Below are 22,356 nucleotides of genomic sequence, written 5' to 3'. Positions count from 1 at the left end.
TTTAGTAATTTTTTTCAGATCTCTCTCTTTACCAACTGGCGCCAATTCTCTTTCATTATCTCGTGTACGGGAAAGCGGAAAAATGTTACATATTTACAAATTACATAAGTATCAATTATCACTAGGTAACCATACCTCCGTGATATCGTGTAAATAGCACTGTGTAAGTAGAGTATGTAAGTGTTCACGTTCTTGTAAGCCGTTCACATTAAACAAAATACAATATTGCTAATCAATGTTCACTTGGTCTTTAAAAAAATTTAACCAAAAAACGACCGACTTCAAAAACACTATTCCCAAACAATCGATATAATATGCACTAAAAAGTATAAAAATAATTGCGTATTTTTGGAGTCGTTGTCAGCCAAGGTAGGTTTGTAACTACATACATAGTTAAAGTGAGATGTGTTTGAGTCGCACAATTTACAATACAATTTTATTAAAAAAATTAATTCTAGTAACGATAACTGTTGTTTTTTAATCGATGTCCTCCCGCCGCGGGCTCGCTCTTTCCTCACGTCCTGTGTGTGACTCAAACACATCTCACCTTTAACTATGTATGTAGTTACAAGCCTACCTTGGCTGACACCGACTCCAAAAATAACAATAATCGTTACTTACTAGAAATAGATTTATTGTTTAAATTGTATAAAAATACGCAAATATTTTATACTTTTTAGTGCATATTATATATATGGTTTTGGAATAGTGGTTTTGAAGTCGATTGTTTATTTGTTAATTTTTTTTTATTATTAGAATTTTAGTGGATCTGAACTACACTTACTAATAATTTGTCTAAATATGTGTAGATCTACTAAGTTTTGCAATGCAGCAATGAACGTAAGCGCATTGCATTTTTATTACAGACAGTTTTGCCACAGATCGCACCCTTACTGTAAGTCGATAAGGAGTTCCATTGATCAACATATTTTACTACGACAATTACTTGACCATAACGACGTTACGGTAGGTGACTCAAACATCTGGATAGCATAAAAAAAGATTCGGCCTAGTATCGTTAAATTGCTCCTTAGAATTGAAGAGTTTCGTTACTTTGTCATAGATCCTATAAGCAGAACCTAACTAAACTATCACCAAACTACCTTTGTAGTATATCCTTTCCAATAAAAAAAGAATTATCGAAATCGGTTGGCGCGATATTGTATTCGTTTTGTTGCTCACGTACTTATAGCAAATTAAAGACTTTTATGGTTTTCTCATGGTTGCTATTGCCAGATTTGGACCAATGGGGCCACAGGGGAAGCACCAGCATTCAAATAAAAAAATAATTATGAAAATCGGTTCACCCAGTCGAAAGTTCTGAGGTAACATACATCATAAAAATATTGAAACCGACAAATTCCTCCTTTTTTGAAGTTGGTTAAAAAGAGTGACTTTATTGTTTTCATTTCTGACTGTGTCCTTTCATCTGTCCCATTTTGACAAGCGGGCCCTGTCTGGGGACTTGTCAATAATATTGTACCATATTTAATGAAAAAATATTCGTTTTATTAAATTACTTACGCTTTTTGCATAGCAATCTTATATAAATAAAATAACCTCACCGATGATAAGTCACACCTTTTGTTTGAGTCGTTAACGTATTATTTAAGCACTTTTCATAGCACACTTAGGCTTGTTGATTGACACACAACTGACACACGACTAAGGAGAAAAGTGTGCTTACATTGTCTTTAAGCACACTTTTGCCGTGCCGTTATGAGACTGCGAATGATATGTCCATATGTATAGAACGTCATTTGCTGTAAATGGAAAAACACCAACATACCTTTGACGATGGCTGCATGGCTCTGCTTTTGCCTTTCCCATTTAAGGAAGAACATAAAAAAAAAGTTGTAAAGAAACATGCCAGTAGACATGTCAAACGTTGGTTATTTTATCTTCTTACTAATTCTATAAATTTATTACATTTTTTTCAAATTTAGCCCAGGAAAACATACCATTGGTAAACACTATCAAATTACTCAGGTATTTGTTTTAGTTTGTCTAGTCATTAGGGTTGCAGAGAAGTTTTCCGATTCGGTATTTACCATCGAAAATGTCAAATAAACGCCAAGCATCTACTGAGTTAAACCATGAGAATTGGGATCAAGAAGATGTTGACGAGCCTGATGATACAGAAGGGTTTAAAATGGCTTCTAAAGAAGTTTTGGAAAAACGAGTTAGGAGAGTAGCGAAGAGACGTTCGAATATCTCAAGCAATACGGTAAAGCTGCACGTTTTCACTAAGTTTTATATTACAGTGCCAATATAAAATTCTATTTATGTTAACTTAAGTCATATTTATCTACAAGGATTGTTATTTTAAAGTGGATTATATGTATTTCTAAGCTATTAATAAATATTTTAATTTATAAATGTAAGTCAGATACCCATGTGGTATGAACTGTTCTTTGGTATTATGTATTAAATAGCAGAAACATACTTGTATGGCAGTTGTGAATTTACCCCAATTATTATTGAGACAAGAAGGACTAAATTGGTACTTTCTTGCCTTGCTAATAAATCAATTTAACACACTTTAAAGATAGCAACATTATTTATTTAGTGAAGATAAAATAAAAAGTGCACATAATCATCAAAAAAAAGAGATGAAATTTTTAATATAGCATTGTGATTAAAAATACTTAACATTAAAAAAAATATTTGAGAATGTAATGTAATGAATTTGGTATTCGTAAACAAAAATAATCTCTTGGCATTTCACAATTTATTTCAGTTTTTTATAAACACCCGAACAGATAGTATATCAGCTTAAGTAATTTCCTAATATATTTCTCATATTATTTTATAAAAATTTTCAGGAAAAACCAGGAGTCTTCAGCGGCTTTGGTGGTTTTAATAAAGTGCAAAAATCATCATTTGATTTTTTGGCAAACTTAACAAATGGTGCCAACACCAATAAAGATACTTCTAACAAACAGGAACCATTTAAATTAAATCCTTTTGTCAATAAGCCCATCCCAAGTACAGAGCCATCAAATAAACAGAATACTTCTCCATCAGTTCAGGCAACAACATCACCTGCACAAAATCAACAATCATTATTTACCAACACCATGTCCAGTCCTCTAGCAGGAAAATCTATATTTACAGACAACAAGTTTAGTACAAATGTTAATGAGAGCCCATTCAAAATAGCAACTTCAACACCCAAAACAACTTTCAACTTTGGAACAAAATCTGAAAGCAGTAGTAATCCAACATCTCAACAGAGTATATTTGGATCTACAAAAACCAGTTCACCAAATATATTTGCACCATCTGTATCAACATCATTCACAAAATCAAGCACTCTTACTTCAAATGTTTTTCCTTTGTCTACATCAGCTAAGGGGACAAATTCAATTGAAAACAAAAAAGAAACAAAAAAAGAAGAACTTGATGATAAGAAGTTAAATTTCTATGGAAAATTAAAATGTTTAAACATTTCTCTATTGGAATGGATTAAGAAGAATCTTGATGAAACTCCATTGTGTCTTCTTACACCAATTTTTCAAGATTATGAAAAGCATTTAAAAGATATTCAGGATGAATATTTTCATGACAAAGATATTAAATCAAATGGTGATAAAGGTGATTGTATTCAGAAAAATTCAAATGAAAATGTAATTACACCTAGTACATCAGGAAAATCTTTATTTTCCAATTCAACTATAACTCATTCCAACCCTCAAGATAAGCCAGCTAACTCTTTGTTTGGCAAAACCTCTGGACATGCTTTAACAGCAACTTCAACAATTTCTTCTTCCCCCAATATGTCTACTCATAGCTCATCAACATCATTTAGCTCCGATCAGACAGTAGCTAAAACTAGCCCTGGATTTAAATTTGGAGTGAGTACTGCTGCTCCATCAACATCATCCATCACTAGCAGTGCAGGATTCAGTTTTGGAGGGAAGACCGCACAATCTGGTATATCTTCTAATAATGAAAAATTTAATTTTGGTATTACACCAACTACCCAGAATGCGAGTTTATTTTCAGCTAATGCCAATTCCAATACAAATGGCAACACTCCATTTTCATTTGGTGTTGGTAATAAGCCTTTTAGTTTTAATTCAAATGTACAAACAAATAATAGTGAAACTAAAGATGCCAATGATGAAGATGAACCACCAAATGTTGAATACACACCGTTAGTAGAAGAGAATAGTGTATATGACAAAAAGTGTAAAATATTTTTTAAGAAGGATGGCAACTTTATTGATAAAGGTGTTGGTACACTATATATAAAGAAAGTTGAAGAAAGTAATAAACATCAGTTGCTAGTAAGAGCGAACACAGCTTTAGGTAATGTGTTGCTTAATTTAATAATCAGTTCAAGTATACCTACACAAAGAATGGGCAAAAATAACGTAATGATTGTGTGTATACCAACACCAGACACTGAGCCACCTCCGACACCAGTACTGATTCGAGTCAAAACACCGGAAGAAGCAGATGACCTTTTAGAAGTTTTGAATAAGTATAAACAGTGATTACGGTGAAATCTTATTAAATTTTTGTTTTGTAATTACATAATCAATTTAGTAAACTTGATTGTAATTGACATGATGAACAAATTGTTCTCAATTTACATGATAACTTATTACGATTTCAATTAGATGTATAAATAAAAATCAGGTATTTAAAACATTCATGTTTGTGCTATTCTACATTCCTCAAATTTTCTTGTAGAAATGTTTTGAGTAACATATATATCAATTTTGTTTATTGCTGAAATAAAGGCATACTGTTAATGTCTATTTTGTTTTTAATTATTTTGATTTGATTCTTTGATTTTTATTATAAAGCCGAAAACATCACAATATCTTAATTATTAAGCTTATTTAAAATTTAAACCCCGCCAAAAAATAAAACATATTTCTTTGGTAAAAAGAGTGAACTTATTTTTTTATCCACTGATCCAGTGAAATACCATAATTGGGCTAGGTACTGTTACATGACTAAAAGGGACGAATTTTGGGTCATTCGGTGTGCTGTGGTTACACGAATCATGATTATTGATTTCATTATTTTAGACAAGTCACATAGGTTTGACTCATTAGAAAGATTTTTAGTGGATACTATAATTAACTTTAATACTATATTTTCAATGCACTGCAGTTAAATATGTTCGTATTAAAAACGCCGTATCTGCCAGTATAGATATGTTAGTAGGTATAGCTTTTATAGACAAAAAATGTTATATTCGTAGTTATATATATAAATACTAGTGGACCCGACAGACGTCCTGTACACACGTCTTAAATTTCAAGTCTTAAAATCCAGCCGTTAGGAGGAGTTCACTAACATACACATAAGGAGGAGAATTATATTACATGGACGGAATTGAGAATCTAAACCAATCTCAAATTCACTGGAACACACAAAAAATCATCAAAATCAGTCCAGTCGTTTAGGAGGTAGTTCAATTGTGAATTTAAACCATTCTCGAATCCACATGAAGACACACAGAAAGTTTCATTAAAATCGGGCCAGCCGTTTAGGAGTTCAGTTACAACAGACGCACAAAAGAAATATATATTAAGATTCTGTTCAAGATCCGCCTCAAAGTAACGGATATACATCCTGTATAGATATTTTTCTTACTTCTGATACAGAAGCTTAATAAAATGTCGTGTCGAGTGCTCGGGGAAAGCATCTCAACAGGCTTATATTTTTAATTTTAAATGGTACCTAAACAATAAATATCTTAAGCAAGAAAAAAGGGGTAAATCTGATGTACATACCAGACCTATGCATAATACAACTAAACCAAAGCATGTGCACCCAAAACCGCGCCGAGCTGTTTTGCTACTCTTAACCAGTGACGGATTAAAAGTACTTGATGCCCTAAGCAATCCATGCCTGTGCCCCCCCCCCCCCCCATCCATATGTCTACTAGAATCGGTCTTTAAACATTTACCGCATAAAATATTAGTTTTTTGTAAAATAAGATGATGAGAAGTAACGTTCTTTAAAAGTGGAGTAGGTCAAATTAGTCCTAGACTGTGGTTTTGGTGACGTGATGCCCTAAGGACGGTTTTATTGTGCTTCTTCTGCAATTGCTTGATTTGATTAAGGCTTAATCCGTCATTGCTCTTAACGAAAAGTTATAATGACTGTATTATAATAAAAGGTATGTATAGTAATATCATCCTACATATTATAAGTTCCTATTTATGTAAATATAATGCAGCATTTAATGTTTATAGTTTGGTGTTTTAGAAAAGAAATTACTGAATTAAAGAAAAATATGATTTGAATCCACTCAATTCAAGAAGAATGAATAAACTGTGCGTTAGTTGTGAACGCAAAAAAAATTAAATTTATATTGTTTTAATTATAACGAATATGTTGTCCGTAATTTTAAGCAGTTTGTTATTTTAAAATGATATCCCTTACTTCCTGGATTAAATATGTAGAAGGAGCCACAACCTGAAAGTTGAACAAGACATACCTACCAAGATTTGCGATCGATGCTTCACTCGAACGGTTGGCTCAGTTGGTAAGAGCGCTCGGACGTAACTTGAGAGGCGCGGGTTCGAGTTCCACATCGTCCATAAATTTTGGAACAAATTAAATTTGTTTAATTAATCTCAGAAGTGAGGGATAGCACTTAAAATAACAAACTGTTTAGATTTGAAAGAACGACATCTCAAGTTCATTAACAAATGTGCAATTATTGGGGCCAATTGAACAGGACCTACCAATATTTACGATGATTTGTCACTCGGTTGGTAAGAGCGCTCAGACGTAATCCTAGAGGCGTGGGTTCGAGTCCCGCATTGTCCATAAATGTTGGTAACTACAAATTAAATTTGTATGTAAGTAGGTAATATTAGTTTTTGAAGTGGGTAATTCGTTCTATTTATTCTTAATAGAATCTTAGTTTTTGTCCACACACAAAGAATGAGTGCGAATGAAAGCCAGATCTTTCTTCTCTTAATGTCCTCGTCTCGCTTTTCGTAAGTAGGTATGATTATACTCTGTATCTCCCAGAGAGGCTCGGAGATGACAGCAATAGGAATAGATCCAATCATCCATCTCCCCTCTAGATGGCCTGCAATGGTTATAAAACAACATACCAAGGAACGACGAACTAAATACTTCAAATAGACTTCAGGCTCTCTCGCAAGCTACTAAAACTGCCACGAAAAAAATTACGTAGAATAACTCATGTAATAACGGGTCACGGCCCTTTTAACAAGCGTCTGTTTAGTATAGGTGTCACCGACAGTCCGCTGTGCAGGGCTTGCATGGAGGCAGAAAAGACGCACACACCATTCTAGAGTGTAAGAGTGTGGCCAAACACCTGGGGTCACCGAGGACTCTCCCCGAGGTCATGGGTAACATAAGAGGTTTGATTAACTAACTCGAGGAGTTGGGATAGGAAGATTAAGCTCCCACCTCACCACGCAAAATAGGGGCGCTATAGTCGTCGAGTTGCCGATAGTAGCCCGCAACGTATGTATCAGTGTATGCAATGAAAGAATTCACCGTACATATCGCTGCAACGTATCATGAAAGGTCGCCGAATTATAAAATTTAAAAAAAAGCATTTCACGCGCACACATCCGAGCATTACAAGCCGCGCGCGAAGAAGATTTTTCGAACGAACAGAAAGGGGTGCGTTCGCGTCTGAATGACGGAAACAGACGTACCTACGCCAGAGGTTCGTAGTGAATACGCGGTATGTGTATGTTTGCCGCGAACGTGCAATTAAAGGTAGAATGATACATTTCAAGTCACGTTTCACCGATCTGTATGCACCCTTATATTTGCGATTGTTGCATCTATGACAGTCTCTCAAAGAAAAATTGGAAGAAATAAATATTATTACTGTTCATTGTCAGTACCAAGGTACATTTATGAAAATATAATATACCTACCTACGTCCACAAAATTCGTCACCTTTTTGCTCTTAATGGTGATTTTGACAAAGGCCTATCCCAAAGATCACCATGACAATTGGTCCTACACTGCCCTCATCTAACCTATTCCGGCGATCTTGACTATGATTGTGGGTCAGTCATGAGGGAGGCCTACATCTTCTATAAAAACTTGAAGCTTCTTTTCAAAGACATATTCCAATTCAGTGGTGTATAGCTTCGGAGATATAACATTGCCCTATCTGACTCCCCGCTGCAGTCAGATAGGCTTCGAGAACTGATCCTGGAGACAGCCTGACATGGTGGCGTTTCCATACAATGATTAATTAACATGGTCATTAATTTCATTAGTAAATTTTTAAGAATGTTTGGTCAAATAAACTGAAATAATAAACAAACACATAATTGTTAATATTTATTTATTTATATACATTTGTAATGAAGAAGTATATCACAAATTTTTGCTATATATACCCATACAATAATTATTCCTATAATATATTAATCCTTCATGTGTCTATACATTCTATTCTCAGACTAACTATGATAAATTAACTACCCATAATTAAATTACTAGACAACATTTTACCTAAGCCCATTTGTATCCTATGCATGTGTGGTTCCACACTGTTTTGAAAAATTTTTTGATACTTAGGTTCCAATTTTATTTTTATCTGTTCTATAGTACCTTTTAGCACACTTAGTTCATAAGCATTCTGATCAGTATTAGACAAACTTTTGACTTGCAATATTAATGCTGTTAAATCTGTAATAAGTTCAACTAAATTTGAATCTTTTAAACAAAGCGAGTTATTATTATAAAGAGCGACAAGTTCAGAAGCTTCTTCTTTACATTTTTCTCTAAGATGTGATGGTGACAGCATAGCAGCAATGCTGGGACCTGGGGCAATCTGTTGACAATATGCTTGTATATCATTTATGTACTCCTGCAAATCCATATTCATTCTTTCAAGATCAATCACAATTGCAGCATACTTTCTCTCAAAGTCCTCAGGTGCTTTTTCGTCAAATAACTTTCGCTTTTCAGCTTCACAATTCAATTCCCTCAATTTATTTATTTTCACTTGTTTTGCTTTTAGAAGTTTAGTTAACTTTACAATTAACTCTAAAAATCCAGGAGGATAAGATTCTAATTGATTATTTATGTCATTAAACCCTATTAGGGGGTCGCCTCTCCCATTATTTTTCTTATATAGAGATGGTTGGTTACAATTTAATATATCAAGTATAGACTGTGGTCTAAATGATTGAGTTAAGCTTGACAATAATATAGAGTCTGGAGGGTCATTTGACAACACTTCATAATCAGGAACAGAATGAGTTCCTAATTTTGGTCTTTCAAATGATATTCTGTATGTATTGTTGGAAGTGTCCACTGCATCTATGCAACCAGTAAACAATCCATCTTGAGGTTTACGAAGTCTAGCAGTCACTTTAGTTCCAACAACTAATTGCATCGGTATCTCATTAGGTAAATCTTTAAAACAAATATCACCTGTTTTTCTTTGTTGAATATACCTTATCAGCTTTCTTTTTCTCTCCAATTCTTTTCTTTCTTCTTCAAAAAAGGCATGAGAACATCGACGGGGCTTGCCCATCATTTGCCTTATTTTGGCCCATTGTACTTTAGTTAGCTTTCTGCTTCCTAATGTAGGAAAGGACTCTTTTAGACAAATCATAAAATCATTTTCTCCATCAAAAAGTGCTTTGTCAATGTTACTATAAAAATATTCAAAGCAAACCCATTTATGGGCTTTTGGTAATTTTAACAAATTTCTCAACCTCATTCCAATTCTTTGACCGCTATGTCTATCCGGAGATTGGTTTTCAGATTTTTCATCTTTATCAGTAGGCCTAGGTGTTTTTACTGGTGATTTAGATGGAGAGAATTCTTTCTTGGGATTAGGAGTTTTTACTGGGGTTTTCAGGATTTTTGGTGTTCGCTTTGGTGATTGTCTAGGTGGAGACGTATTTACAAAGTCATCAACAAAAATAAATCGATTCTTCTTTCTGATTCGCGCGGGCATGCCTCTCGCATTTAGTTTTTGCATAGGCTCACTGGGAGCTGGTTTTGGCGGCAATACTGTACCCACTCTATGCAAACCAAGTGCAGCTGGACAAAATGCAGGCGGAATATCATCATCTCCACCACTTGAATCCATGGGCTCGTCTTTAATCATTTCCATAGTAGAAATTTTTGTGTTGCTTTACAAAACTGAAATGATAAAGATTTATAAATTCATTTCTTCAACGTTGTATGTGTTGATATTGATTTTTAAATATTGGCCACTCAGAATAAACAATTATTTTAACTTTTAATTAAAACACAATTAGTTGACAATTCCTCCTAAAATTTGAATTTTTTCAAATTTTGAATCCATTGACTAACAACGTCAAAAGCCGAGTGAAGTAACACAGCCTTAGCCAATTTTAAAATATAATTTAATAAATGTTTAATCAATTACAGAAAAGCAATTAATTTTAATCACCATGGAAAAGTTACAAATATTGTTTACTTTTGTACTGACTTACTTTCCCACTTATCCGCCATATTGAGGTTGAACGATATCAGATATTTTAAAGACGAAAGCGCCAATTTATTGACACTAAGAAAAAATAATAATCCACTTTATGGTACCCATCAAATTAATACATACTAATTATTAGAAAATAATCGAAACGATTACGTTGTTTCTACATAATTATATATTTATGCACAATAATAATTAATTAAGTACAACATTTTCAAATGAAAAGCTTACAATTCCATAATACACTGAGTATATGGAGACTTGGTGGTAAACATTACACTACTAATTATATTAAATACTGAGTACTGACCCCTGTTAGAAGGTATCTGGAAATAGTATGTACCTACCTAACTAAAAATTTTAAAAAATTATTTCAAAACCGATTCAAAATTTAAATAGCTATTACAATTTACAATCCTCCGAAGTTCGTTTCAAACTTCAAAAAGTCACAGACTCACTTCGGCACGACAGACTTCAGGCCTGTTGAACACAGAACACTAGTACACGATTACTGTGGAACCACAGTCTTATTCGCGGTTGCTATCATCTGTAACCTGCATAATCTTATCTGTATATATTATATAAATAGACGTATGAAATTAATAGTAACGGAATCTTACAATTCATATTATTATCTTTTTCACTAAAGTCGTCAATGTTCTACTACTAATATTATGGCGCTAAAGCCCAAGGGGTTCGGCCTAGTAATTAAAGAAGTTCTAGTCAGTTCTACACTAGTTTCGCTTCGTGATTTCTAATAGCCTAAGCACATGGTCGGATTTGGTACGGCTGGACCATCGGATGGTTCGGTGGGTGCCTCAAATTAGTTGGTCGTACCTACTCAGTAGGGTCCGGATGGTAATAATAATAATTTGCGATGAAAAATGTAACATACCATTGAATATATTCTGTTACCCTGTCGTATCAAATCTGATCGTGTGTTTACGCTATCACACCACACCAATTAATTTGTCCAGTGTCACACTTGGTACGGTCCGGACAGCTGTCCTGTACATACCTACTACCTACCATCGAATGTGGTCCGTTACCGGACCGCGTTTGATGGCTCGATCGGACCAAATTTGACCATGTATGTTGGATATTATTAGTCTTGAAGGCTCAATTGTGGACAATGAAGTTGGGTTTACGACAGTTCTGATTGCCTTCTATTAGAGCCTCTGCGTCTCCGCTGAAGTCTGAATCCTTCCATTGCAACTTCTCAAGCCGGAAATTTATCGAAATCGGCATACAGGTAACATAATTTGTTTTTGTTTGTATTCTCCACTATACTAGTTCGGTATAATAGTTTTCCCAGAAAAATTAATTGTTTTTTTACTCAATCCAGATACTTTCATTAATTTTTCAACATTACAATCAGCATCACAACACATCACCTTTACAACAATCTATAATACCGAAAATAAACAGCGATTTATTTACTTATATATTTAATATCCTAGTGATGCTTGTTTTGCAAGGTAGTATAATGATAATGTAAAATAATTATCTATTGCTTTAAATTATTGTAAAAAACTTATCTTTTAATTAAACTCATGTTAATATAGAAGTTAGTTTTTTTTAGCCCTCCAGGAATAATCTTCATTGATATTATGGAGTTCGAAAAATTATCATGACAGAGAGAAAAAAAGAAAAATCATTAACATCATCCTCAATCATTTGGCCAAAATTACACTTAAGACTTTTAAAAATTTTTCAACACTTCGCAAAACTTGAGCTTATTGACAAGAAGTAGCAAAAAACTCATTGTCACTCTTTTAAATCTATATTTACAGTTTCAGCATTTTACATTTTTGATGCAATGTTTGTAACGTGATGCATCAAATTATTCAAACGTTTTGACTTATTTGTATAATTTAAAAAAAGAGAATAAGTGATTAATCACAAATAAAACTCAAAAGAGTTACGAGTGCAGTATCAGTTCGCATACATTGTTAATAGGTAAAGGTATAAATGAGAGCAATTGTGTATTTAAACAAATAAAAAACAAAAACAAATAAGTAATAAACTTAATAGTATAAGTATTATCAATATAATATTAAAAAATAAAATCCCCGAAGACTGGATCGACCAAGCACTATAAGCAGCGCCCATGCATGAGCATGGCTCATGGACCAGCCATCGCTTGCCTCTATTACCGTATCTTATCACAGATTTTCGTAATTATACGCATGTCAAGTAATTATAACAGATAAGGTATTAATATGGTGCGTATTAATTATTTTTTATCTTTATGATAACACCTAACGGTTCATTAGTATCTAGAAATCACAATAGATATTAATGAATTTAAGAGTTTATATAGCTCATTCTTCTGTGTCAAGCCAAAACTAGCGCATATTATGTCGTAAAGCTACGTGAAGTGAAGAAAATATAATCATGCTATAAAATCCAAATACCTACTGTTCAACTAGATTTGACATTTTGATTTTTGACACACTTCATAGAGCTGTCAGATCTGGAGACTTCAGACTGGATTCTCGTGAAAAGTGAAAACAATAAGTTTCATACATCTGCAATTTTTTTTGAAGCGTTTTTAAGTTTAAGTGTATAATAAGAAAATGTTTAAATAGCTAGATCTCATTAATACGAAACTGGACTTTAGCTAAGATGAATGCTATATCATTGTCGATGTGGTGTGTTGTCGGTATCCTGCTTTTGGAAGGAGTAAATTGTAAGTATTTTTTGGCCGTACCTTTCACTGTTAAGATTTCAAGGTAAAATATGGATTAAACAAGAATTGAGTGAAATTTCATATCCATATTATAAATACTATTATTTTATTGTTAATGCCAAGATTTAGATTATATATGAAAATATTAATTTAAGTTTTATTGCAGGTTTAAATAAACGCTGCATACGATGTAGATCAAGAGGAGAGCTCGGCTCTTGTGGTGACCCCTTTCCAACGAATGTCACAGAACCAGACACCCAGATTGGCATTCATGTTGTTGCTTGCCCATCGGGTTGGTGTGGAAAATTGATTGAAGGAACAACAGGAGCATTCAAAACAGATGGTTAGTAACATTTATCATAAATCATATGATACCAGATATTAGCATTTTGTCTGTTTTATTAGAATTATTTGAAAAATAGCCCAATAAATAGGTCAATAGTCACTCATGACTGCAGAATATTTATCATAATATAATTAAACTTACATTATATTCAATCCATTTCCTATGTTTTTTGCTTGACATTTTAAATAAATATGTCACAGAATGAACTGGTTTATGTAAATTTGTTAGTGGGAAACTAATTATGTATCAACATTGCTTAATCACTTTATAAATTTTATATTTAAACAATATCATGTAATTAACTGTAGTCATCAGTGATTGGGATCCAGCTGATGACTAATGAGTAAACTAGCTTAATTAAATAACTCTACAAATGACGATATAGAGCTTCAGCTTTTTTATAAATAAAATAGATTTTTACTCAGCTAGATAATGGCCTTGTAGTAAAGGTTGGATCAAATATTTCAATTATAAAAGATTCCTCTGGTGTTGCAAGAGAGTGAGTTTGTTGCGCCCATTCTTCTCAGGTCTGAGGCATTCCTTTTGGAATGGGTGGTAGTTTTTTTGACTTTCAATAAGTGATGTCACATCCTATTTTGAATAAAAATATTTGAATTTGAGTGTGGTTGTGATCACTTTACATTGTCATTATTTATGTTGGTTGTTTGTCCTCCTCTTATTTAAACATTTTAAAAAAAATGCTATGATGTGTAGTCATCTAGTGGAAAGTAATGAACAGGATGCAATACCTCAACAGCCCCTTTCTGTGGTGCCAACCTGCACTTAACTACCCAGAATAGAGGTCTTATAATTTTTTGTATTCAAGAATCGGCAAGGTGTATCACATTCTGTCAGGTGAACATCATGCTTGGCTCAACACTTCTTGCAATAAAATTAAGTAGCTTATAGTGAACTAGCTGACCTGACAGACATTGTTCTGTTCATAATAAAAAAAAACTTGTAGGTGGAATTTCGTTTAATCTGTTCTTAGCTGACCTCTACTCGGTGAAAAGAATATTACTGCCGAATTTCAAGTCTTTAGTTCTAATGGTTCTAGAGATATCATGATGAGTCTATCATATATGTGGAAATCTCTAATATATATATATATAATGAATTCCTAAAAAAAATTGCAACGTAATTCGAAATCTGAAAGCTTAATGTTATTACATCAATATCAAAGATATATTTATATTAATTTGTATTTCAAGTACCTGCCAGTTTAAAAACAACACTAATAAATTTCAAAATTTTCAGATTATGGTGCAGCTACACAACGGATGTGCCTCCAAAGGTCACCAAGTGATGACCAAGAAAGGTGTGCATATACTCTATGGAACCACAAGAAAGTGTATATGTGCTTTTGTAATGGAGACCTTTGTAATTCAGCGGTAAAAGTTAATGCCTTTCAATATACAAGTATGGCAACTATTTTTATTGTCATATATAATATATATTTTGGTAGGATATAGAAATTTTTTTGCATTATTTAAACATTTAACTGCAAGACTGTTATTTTTTGTACATATTCAATTTTCTCTTTAATTCTTGTGGTAACGAAATGTTCCGTCCAAAAATGTGATTTTAAATAATTCTTTGAGCATTGAAAAACCTGTAAGGCTGACTTTGATGTTTGCTTTCGGGTCTGTATAATAATAATGCAGTTAAGTTTCGATAATTGGTATCTTTAATTGAGAATTAGGATCTGTAATTTAAACAATTTAGTTATATATCTTAATAACTGCAGTAGTTTCACATAGATCAATTACTGCACCATTTAAATTTTTAACTGCAAGACTGTTACTTTTTTGTGGTAAAGAAACATTCCATCCAAAAATATGTGTTTTTTTGAGCATTGCAAAACCTGTAAGGCTCACTTTGACGTGTGCTGTTGGTCTGTGTAATTATACAGTTAAGTTTTGATAATATGTAGGCTTATTTTGTGAGAATGTGAAATTAAGAAGTAGGGATCTGTAATTGAAGCAGATTAGTTATATCTCTTCAATTACATTACATATATGCTGCATATATGTAATTGAAGAGATTGACAGTGTGTGTGTTACAAACCAATTGGATGATTTTTGTTATATAAAAAACTATGATTGAAGCAATCTTGTATGTTAAAATAAAATGCTATGTCATATATATTATTCAGTGGTACTGAACCTTTCTTGTGTGAGTCTGATTTGAAATTTAAAGGTTTTATTTTGTTGCTTTTCTTTTACATTGCCAATTATTATGACCATAGATTCAATATAATTATGCACATATTAATGTATTAAAAAAATTATAATTGTATGCACTGTGAGGGACCATCCATGACTTACGTCACATAACTAAATGTCATACAAGGGAAAGAGGGGATGAAATGTTTTGTGATGTCACATGTTAAAATTTTAAATATTAAAACTCGAAACTTATATTATTTAAGCAAAATTTAAAGCAATTATGCACATGTCAATCACACACCTGATTCCTGCCACCGAATTTCACCTTCGCAAGACACGCCACAAGTTACGACATCATCCCCACCATCTGGATGTGTGACGGTCCTCCACAGTGCGATTTTCAAGGAGCTTTCTTCCTCGTACTACGAAGCTTCCTTGTGCGGTGTTTCCGGGACGATACGACATGGGTACCTTCAAGAAAAGCGCGTACACCTTCCTTAAAGGCCGGCAACGCTCTTATTATTCCTCTGGTGTTGCGAGAGAGTGTGGGTGGCGGTGATCACTTAACACCAGGTGACCCGTACGCACGTTTGTCCTCCTATTCCATAAAAAAAAATGTCTAACCCGGACCTTTTGGTATAAGGCTTATGCAGGTTTAAGTTGTAGGTGACTGACAGTTTGCTGTCCGATCTATGTGACATTGGGTGATCCGGATAGCAAAAGATAGATCCGGATAAAATCCAGATGTCCTATTAGTTTTTTTTTGTTCAAGTTTTGTACATTCTTAAAAATCCGAGCAAGGCTTGGTCGTCCGGATATTTTAGTATTTAAATGCAAAAATTTCTTCCATAATATAGTATCTATATAGTTTTAATGTTGATATCTGATGTATTTCTATGAGCCGAATTTATTTATTTGCAGTACATAAATGAACCAAAAAGTATTGAATTTTTTTTATATTCTGTAGTTTGAATTTCCCAATGTGATGTATTCCAGACTTTACGATTTTATTATTTGTTGAGACCCGAAAATTCTGCTGCGCTTATTAGATATACAGTAATTGATAATCAACAGATGGCTCAAATAATTATATTATTATAAAAAAATAAAATTATTATTTTAGATTTTTTTGAAATTATAATATAGAGAGTATACTATACTCGCCAAGATCTGGCACGAGACAACACGTCCTGAGGATGCCTCGTGTAGAGGCGAAACACGTGTCGAATTGTTTAAAGGACAAATATTGGCGGAATTTACACTAAAGAAAACTCAAATCATTTGTATAATTATGGATTTCCGCAAAGTAACGCCTACTTCAATAAATAATATAGAGAGTAGTAATTAAGACAAACCATGTAAATTTATCTTTTTTTGTAATAAGTAAAACTGTGTTCAGTCTTTGGAGGTATTATCTCAATATAAATGACAATAATTACATCTCATATCACTAGTAATGACTAAGCTAATTTGAAATCAAATGGATGATAGCTCCAATAGGTTATGGAATTAATTGTAACATTAACAATAATAGTATCAATAATGATTTTTCATATTAAATAGCTGTATATTGTAATTCATACCCTGTTATGAATTGATAAGCTATATCAAATAAAAAATGTATAATATTAGAGCAATTTGTAGTTAAGAACTTGTGATAAATGAAAAACATATAGTATTTTCTATTAATTATATAAATATATTTTGTACTAATATTTTTATTGTAATATATATAAACCTTCTTAATACTGCCATTTTATTGTGATCTTGTAATACACTTTGTTTATACAACATTGTATCAAGAATCTCATCAATGTGTTCATGAAATAATTGGGTCTTCATTATGCCAAACAGTATATTATAATCACCCTACAAATAAAAATTATTCAAATTAAAATATATTTATTCAATGTTAACAACCCATTTGAAAAAAATATGCCTGTGACCTGAAAAGAACCGGCAAAAGAAATCTATCATTCTATATATAGTTTAAATAACATAATATCATTTATCATCTATCATATTTAGATAATTTGAGTTAAACCAGGACAGAATAAACTGAAAAAATGTATCTAACTGCAGTAGCAACTAATACAATTTGCTATAATAACAAAATTTAAAATTAAATTATTTTAGTAGAAATTGATAATGTTGTTTGTACACTTTGGCATAATGTGGTCCAATTATTAAGTAGTATATAATCAAACATTATACTATAGGTGTGTAAATAACAAAAGTAAATAAAATATCAGAATGAAGGTGTAAAATTGTTTTTATTTGAATTTTTCACATATTTAGTTATGGACGATTAAAAGGCCAGCTATGTCGTATGGAACCTATGCGATTTGGAGGGAGGCTGTTCTGAATCCGGTGTTCCTGGTTTGCTAATAGGGACTCTAAATGTGGGATATCGTGGAAGTATAGCAGACCATGTCGCCTTGCTTTTTCGACTGCAGCAATTGCGTTAGCGCCTTCCAGTAAATATGGATCATTCTTGCCCGTTCCTGCAAAATATAACACATTTAGTATATTCTTTGATTAACGCGAGTGTTATACATTTAAATAAAACACTTTAAGGGGTTCGCAGTCCCCCTGAAAACGTGATCTGGAGAGGTCTCGAAACGAAAAAAATTTTACCCAAAAACTTTACGTAAAAACAGAATTGCACGCGTTTTAATCTTTTAAAAAAGTGTTTTATTTAAATATAATACATATTTAATTATTTAAAATGCGATGACGTGGTTAAAGGCTGTTGGCAGCTCATATGCGCATGAAAGAATAGGACAAACATAGGGATCACCTGATGGTATGTGATCACCGCGCCATACTCTCTTGTAACACAATTGGAATCACAGGAGCCTTGCTGAACTTATAAAGCGTCGATCAACGTACATATTATTTTGAATTCAAACATATGAGGGCCGGCAACGCTAATGTGAATCCTCTGGTGTTGCAAGAAGATGTGCGCGTCGGTGATCACTTAGGTAACATGAGGCGAATACGACTTTGTACCTACCCTCTTCAAAAAAAATGACCAGGTCAAGGATCTACTCGGGGGCACCAAAGTGAGAGACATCAGTTCTACCTATTGCGTTACAGCACTTCAGATTAGTTGTAGGTAATAAGGTTGTTAAGGATATACAAATCTTAATTTGAACCAAAATTTATGGACTGTAAGTAATATGCACTCATACATACTCAAAAAGCTACCCAAAGAGTATGTAAATACTATGTAATAACAGGCTGGACTGCCTAGGTAAAAATTTAAATTTAGTTTAGTATGAAACGTGGAGTGATTTGACATAAGTTTGAAATAATCGCTTTTTTCTTAGAGAGTTTCGCTAGGCTGAAGCCATCCATAAGAATGATGCACCATCCATAAATTTTGGTATGTTTTTTTTATGGAATAGGAGGACAAACGAGCGTACGGGTCACCTGTTCTTAAGTAATCACCGCCGCCCACAATCTCTTGTAACACCAGAGGAATCGCAGGAGAGTTGCCGGCCTTTAAGGAAGGTGTACGCGCTTTTTTTGAAGGTACACATGTCGTAATGACGGCTAATTATGCTCTCCATGATTTTCGAGAGCAGGGAGGTAATAGCAATAGGCCTGTAGTTTGCTGGATCCGAGCAAATGATCCTGATGTTTGTTCAACTCTCGATTTTGTAGTACGTATTTTGGTACAAATTAAATTAGTGTTACATAGTTAATATAACCCTAGAAGTGAAGGAGATCAATTAAAATAACATATTGTTTAAAATTTAGGATATTTTGAAGAAGCAATACCTACCAACATTTCAATAGTAAATAAATGCTTTCATCCGACTGTATGTGAATTATCCTTTCATGTAGAATGTTTTAAAAATCATTACTTTTTTTATTTATGGATGAGAAAATGATATGAGATGATATTTAGAAAAAACTTGAATATGTGTTTAGAAATTCAATTTCATGCAGTTTAGATAAGACTAAACAGTTTATTAATGATAAGTGATATCCCGATATCAGATAACCTGAGAGTTGAACACACCAAGATTTACGAACTTTTCGGCATTGTGGCAATCTGTTTGATATTCACCAATTTGGCGCTGTTGGCCATATAGCGAGTCTGCGGTCCTAAAACTAGTGATCTCAAACCTCACAACCTCAGGAAACATCGATTTTGTGTGGGAAACTATTTACAAAAAAAAGTGTACTTTATTACGTTGATTCTTGAAGTATAAATAACACGGAAAACGAACGAAATTAATTCAAAATGCAAAAATACTTCAGAGTATTGTACGTTCCTTCGCAGCCATTTGTATTATACGTAAAAATTAGTTCTCTGGACGCTCGCTAGTGGCGCTTCAAATAGACACAAAAAAATTGCTGTCAAACATAAGGAACAGCCTGTCCAGTGGTGCATAAACAGGTCGGTGGTGACAACAGATTTGCTTACCTTTTCTATCTTGCTGTAACTCTTTTAGATAAGTTTTTCTTGGATACTCATATTGTCTAATTTATTGCAAGTCTAAGAATATGACTATACTTAAGAACAATAAAATGTAAAAATGGAAAGGTGTTGGTGTGCAAGTTACATGCAAAAACCTGGTAAATAGAAATTCTAATAAGATAACACAATATTTTTTCTGTTCTAAATAATATGTTGCTAAAAAGTTAGTTATAGTTATCGCGGTAACTGTCAAATTTTAGCTGTCTATATTGTATATTTAATTAAAAAGCGTAAAAAAAAATGCTGGGAGAGTTCCTTGCGTCGTTTCTTCTCTCTGAGAGCGCCATTTGATTCCTTAGTTAGAGGTTAAGAGCACTGAAACGTAACACGAGTGGCCCGGCTCGTATTCCGCATCGTCCATAAATTTTGAGTTCAAATTTAATTTGTAATATAGGGGAGACCGAGGGGATTTGAAACAGTTGCGATTTCTGGGAACTTAAAGCAGTTATCGAGTTGGTAGATCCGGTTTAGCATAAGAAGTAACTTTGTGACAAAAAAGTATCCGTGACGCGGCTTCGAGTTACTACCTGAACAAAGCGTGTTTCGTACCTACTTGAAAAGTTTAATTTGGTATGAGGGGAGTGGAACCAAGTTGACCTGTTACGGTTAAGTCGTTGTTTCACCAGAATATATAACGCTTACAATTTCTTTATGTTAGTCATTCAGTAGTGTAAAGAATGACCTATCGAATCGTACTAATATCATACTATTTCTGTTTATAGGATCTATTTGGTATATGAAACAAAATGTGGATATTTTTCATCTTTTCAAATTGTCGGGGACCCAGTGCTCTGTGAACGGCTGGATCACTTGGCGTTGCGTAGAGACGTCGCTTCATTGTGTGTCTTCTACCGTATTTATCATGGGGAGTGTTCTTAAGAGCTGTTTAACCTGATTCCTGCCGCCGAATTCCACCTTCGCACGACACGCCACAAGTTAGGATATCATCCCCACCATCTGGATGTGTGGCGGTCCTCCACAGTGCGGTTTTCAAGGAGCTTTCTTCCTCGTACTACAAAAGCTGTGGAATGAGCTTCCTTGTGCGGTGTTTCCGGGACGATACGACATGGGTACCTTCGAAAAAAGCGCGTACACCTTCCTTAAAGGCCGGCAACGCTCTTGTGATTTCTCTGGTGTTGCAAGAGAATGTGGGCGGCGGTGATCACTTAACACCAGGTGACCCGTACGCTCGTTTGTCCTCCTATTCCATAAAAAAAATCTCCCCTCCCCTACGACTAATGAGTCTACAGTGATTCAAGAATTGTGCATACTGTACGATGCTTTGGTTTGGTTGTAACCAAACTGGATTGAACTTCCTGACTCAATGGTTGATCCCTGAAAATCTTAATATACGCGCGTACGCTTCATAGCCTGGCTATGCTCTTGTGAATCACCTGGTGATGAAAGAGAACGTGGGTGACTCTCAGATGACCCGTTGAAAATAAACGAGCTGTTTGATTGATTGCCTGCCTAGTAACTAGCTTCAACATTGATTTATGGAAATTCATCCAGAAAGGGATAGATTACTTCTTAACTGATGTCCTATACCATAGTTATAAAATAAATTACCGTAAAACCTAGTTTTCGATTGTTGTGTATCAAATCGCGGTGGTTTTAATGGCGGAAAAAATAATCCAGACGGCCACAGAGATTCTGGGTCGGGAGAGTCAACTTTGTAGGGTGATGGCGGAAGTAGAGTTATTGTTTCTGAAACAAAATAATACCAGATTATCAGTGTGCCCGTACCCGTCTATGCAAGTGGGAGGCTCTTTTCCACAGGATGCAGGCTAGATTATGGGTACCACAACGGCGCGCGCCTATTTATGCAGTGAAGCAGTAATGTGTAAGTTCGGTCTGAAGAGCGTCGTAGCTAGTGAAATTACTGGGCAAATGAGACTTAACATCTTATGTCTCAAGGTGACGAGCGCAATTCTAGTGCCGCTCAGAGTTTTTGGGTTTTTCAAGAATCCTGAGCGGCACCGGTTGTAATGGGGAGGGTGTATCAATAACCATAAGTTGAACGTCCGTTGTGGTACCCATGATCTAGCTGCACAGGATGCAAAGGAGCCTCCCATGAGTCCCACTGTTAAGATCCTTTATGCAATACTAGACCAGCGGAGTTGGCGTGACTAGATTTTCTCACGAACTCTTTATCGTATACAGTAAATATTTCTATGGACATTAACTAATAACCACGGCACACGGAGG

At 34.0% G+C, this 22,356-nt stretch overlaps 4 protein-coding genes across 7 annotated transcripts in view; 2 read left to right on the top strand and 2 right to left on the bottom strand.

The window, feature by feature from the left end:
* The first annotated feature begins 1,843 nt into the window (after nucleotides 1-1,843).
* On the top strand, nucleotides 1,844-4,767 carry LOC126970629 (nuclear pore complex protein Nup50). Its single transcript, XM_050816696.1, has 2 exons — nucleotides 1,844-2,227; nucleotides 2,826-4,767. Exons 1-2 carry the CDS (start codon nucleotides 2,060-2,062, stop codon nucleotides 4,500-4,502), a joined length of 1,845 nt encoding a protein of 614 aa, XP_050672653.1. The 5' UTR covers nucleotides 1,844-2,059; the 3' UTR covers nucleotides 4,503-4,767.
* A 3,533-nt stretch (nucleotides 4,768-8,300) lies between these two features.
* On the bottom strand, nucleotides 8,301-10,904 carry LOC126970635 (protein lin-9 homolog). 4 transcript variants are annotated; one of them, XM_050816709.1, is made up of 2 exons: nucleotides 10,798-10,904; nucleotides 8,301-10,134 (listed from the first exon to the last, which is right to left on the bottom strand). In XM_050816709.1, the coding sequence occupies exon 2, from the start codon at nucleotides 10,103-10,105 to the stop codon at nucleotides 8,450-8,452; it is 1,656 nt and encodes a 551-aa protein (XP_050672666.1). In that variant the 5' UTR covers nucleotides 10,106-10,134; nucleotides 10,798-10,904; the 3' UTR covers nucleotides 8,301-8,449. The 4 variants fall into 4 exon arrangements, with proteins under 4 accessions (XP_050672666.1, XP_050672665.1, XP_050672663.1 ...); XM_050816708.1 differs by having other exon boundaries at nucleotides 10,761-10,879; XM_050816706.1 differs by lacking the exon at nucleotides 10,798-10,904 and adding an exon at nucleotides 10,452-10,704.
* Nucleotides 10,905-12,925: 2,021 nt separating this feature from the next.
* On the top strand, nucleotides 12,926-17,923 carry LOC126970676 (uncharacterized). The gene is made up of 3 exons (XM_050816767.1): nucleotides 12,926-13,142; nucleotides 13,309-13,485; nucleotides 14,746-17,923. Exons 1-3 carry the CDS (start codon nucleotides 13,079-13,081, stop codon nucleotides 14,958-14,960), a joined length of 456 nt encoding a protein of 151 aa, XP_050672724.1. The 5' UTR covers nucleotides 12,926-13,078; the 3' UTR covers nucleotides 14,961-17,923.
* The window catches only part of LOC126970672 (uncharacterized), a 36,878-nt gene continuing 32,432 nt past the window's right edge, over nucleotides 17,911-22,356 (bottom strand). Inside the window, exons 4-5 of the mRNA XM_050816761.1 lie at nucleotides 21,718-21,855; nucleotides 17,911-18,160 (exon numbers count right to left, since the gene is read on the bottom strand). Coding sequence (XP_050672718.1) covers nucleotides 17,955-18,160; nucleotides 21,718-21,855 — 344 coding nt within the window. The 3' untranslated portion in view covers nucleotides 17,911-17,954. The remainder of the gene's footprint in view (nucleotides 18,161-21,717; nucleotides 21,856-22,356) is intronic.

Source organism: Leptidea sinapis, chromosome 21 (assembly GCF_905404315.1).
Source record: "Leptidea sinapis chromosome 21, ilLepSina1.1, whole genome shotgun sequence".
Classification (NCBI taxonomy): Eukaryota; Metazoa; Arthropoda; class Insecta; order Lepidoptera; family Pieridae; genus Leptidea; species Leptidea sinapis.
The sequence above is the reverse complement of the archived record's forward strand: the minus strand, read 5'-3'. Positions and strand labels throughout refer to the sequence as shown.

Coding starts and splice junctions, on each gene's coding strand:
- LOC126970635 (XM_050816709.1), bottom strand. CDS start 10,105: ATGGAAATGATTAAAGACGAGCCCATGGATTCAAGTGGTGGAGATGAT.
- LOC126970676 (XM_050816767.1), top strand. CDS start 13,079: ATGAATGCTATATCATTGTCGATGTGGTGTGTTGTCGGTATCCTGCTT. Junction 13,143..13,308: donor GCTTTTGGAAGGAGTAAATT/GTAAGTATTTTT, acceptor GTTTTATTGCAG/GTTTAAATAAACGCTGCATA. Junction 13,486..14,745: donor AGGAGCATTCAAAACAGATG/GTTAGTAACATT, acceptor CAAAATTTTCAG/ATTATGGTGCAGCTACACAA.
- LOC126970629 (XM_050816696.1), top strand. CDS start 2,060: ATGTCAAATAAACGCCAAGCATCTACTGAGTTAAACCATGAGAATTGG. Junction 2,228..2,825: donor CGAATATCTCAAGCAATACG/GTAAAGCTGCAC, acceptor AAAAATTTTCAG/GAAAAACCAGGAGTCTTCAG.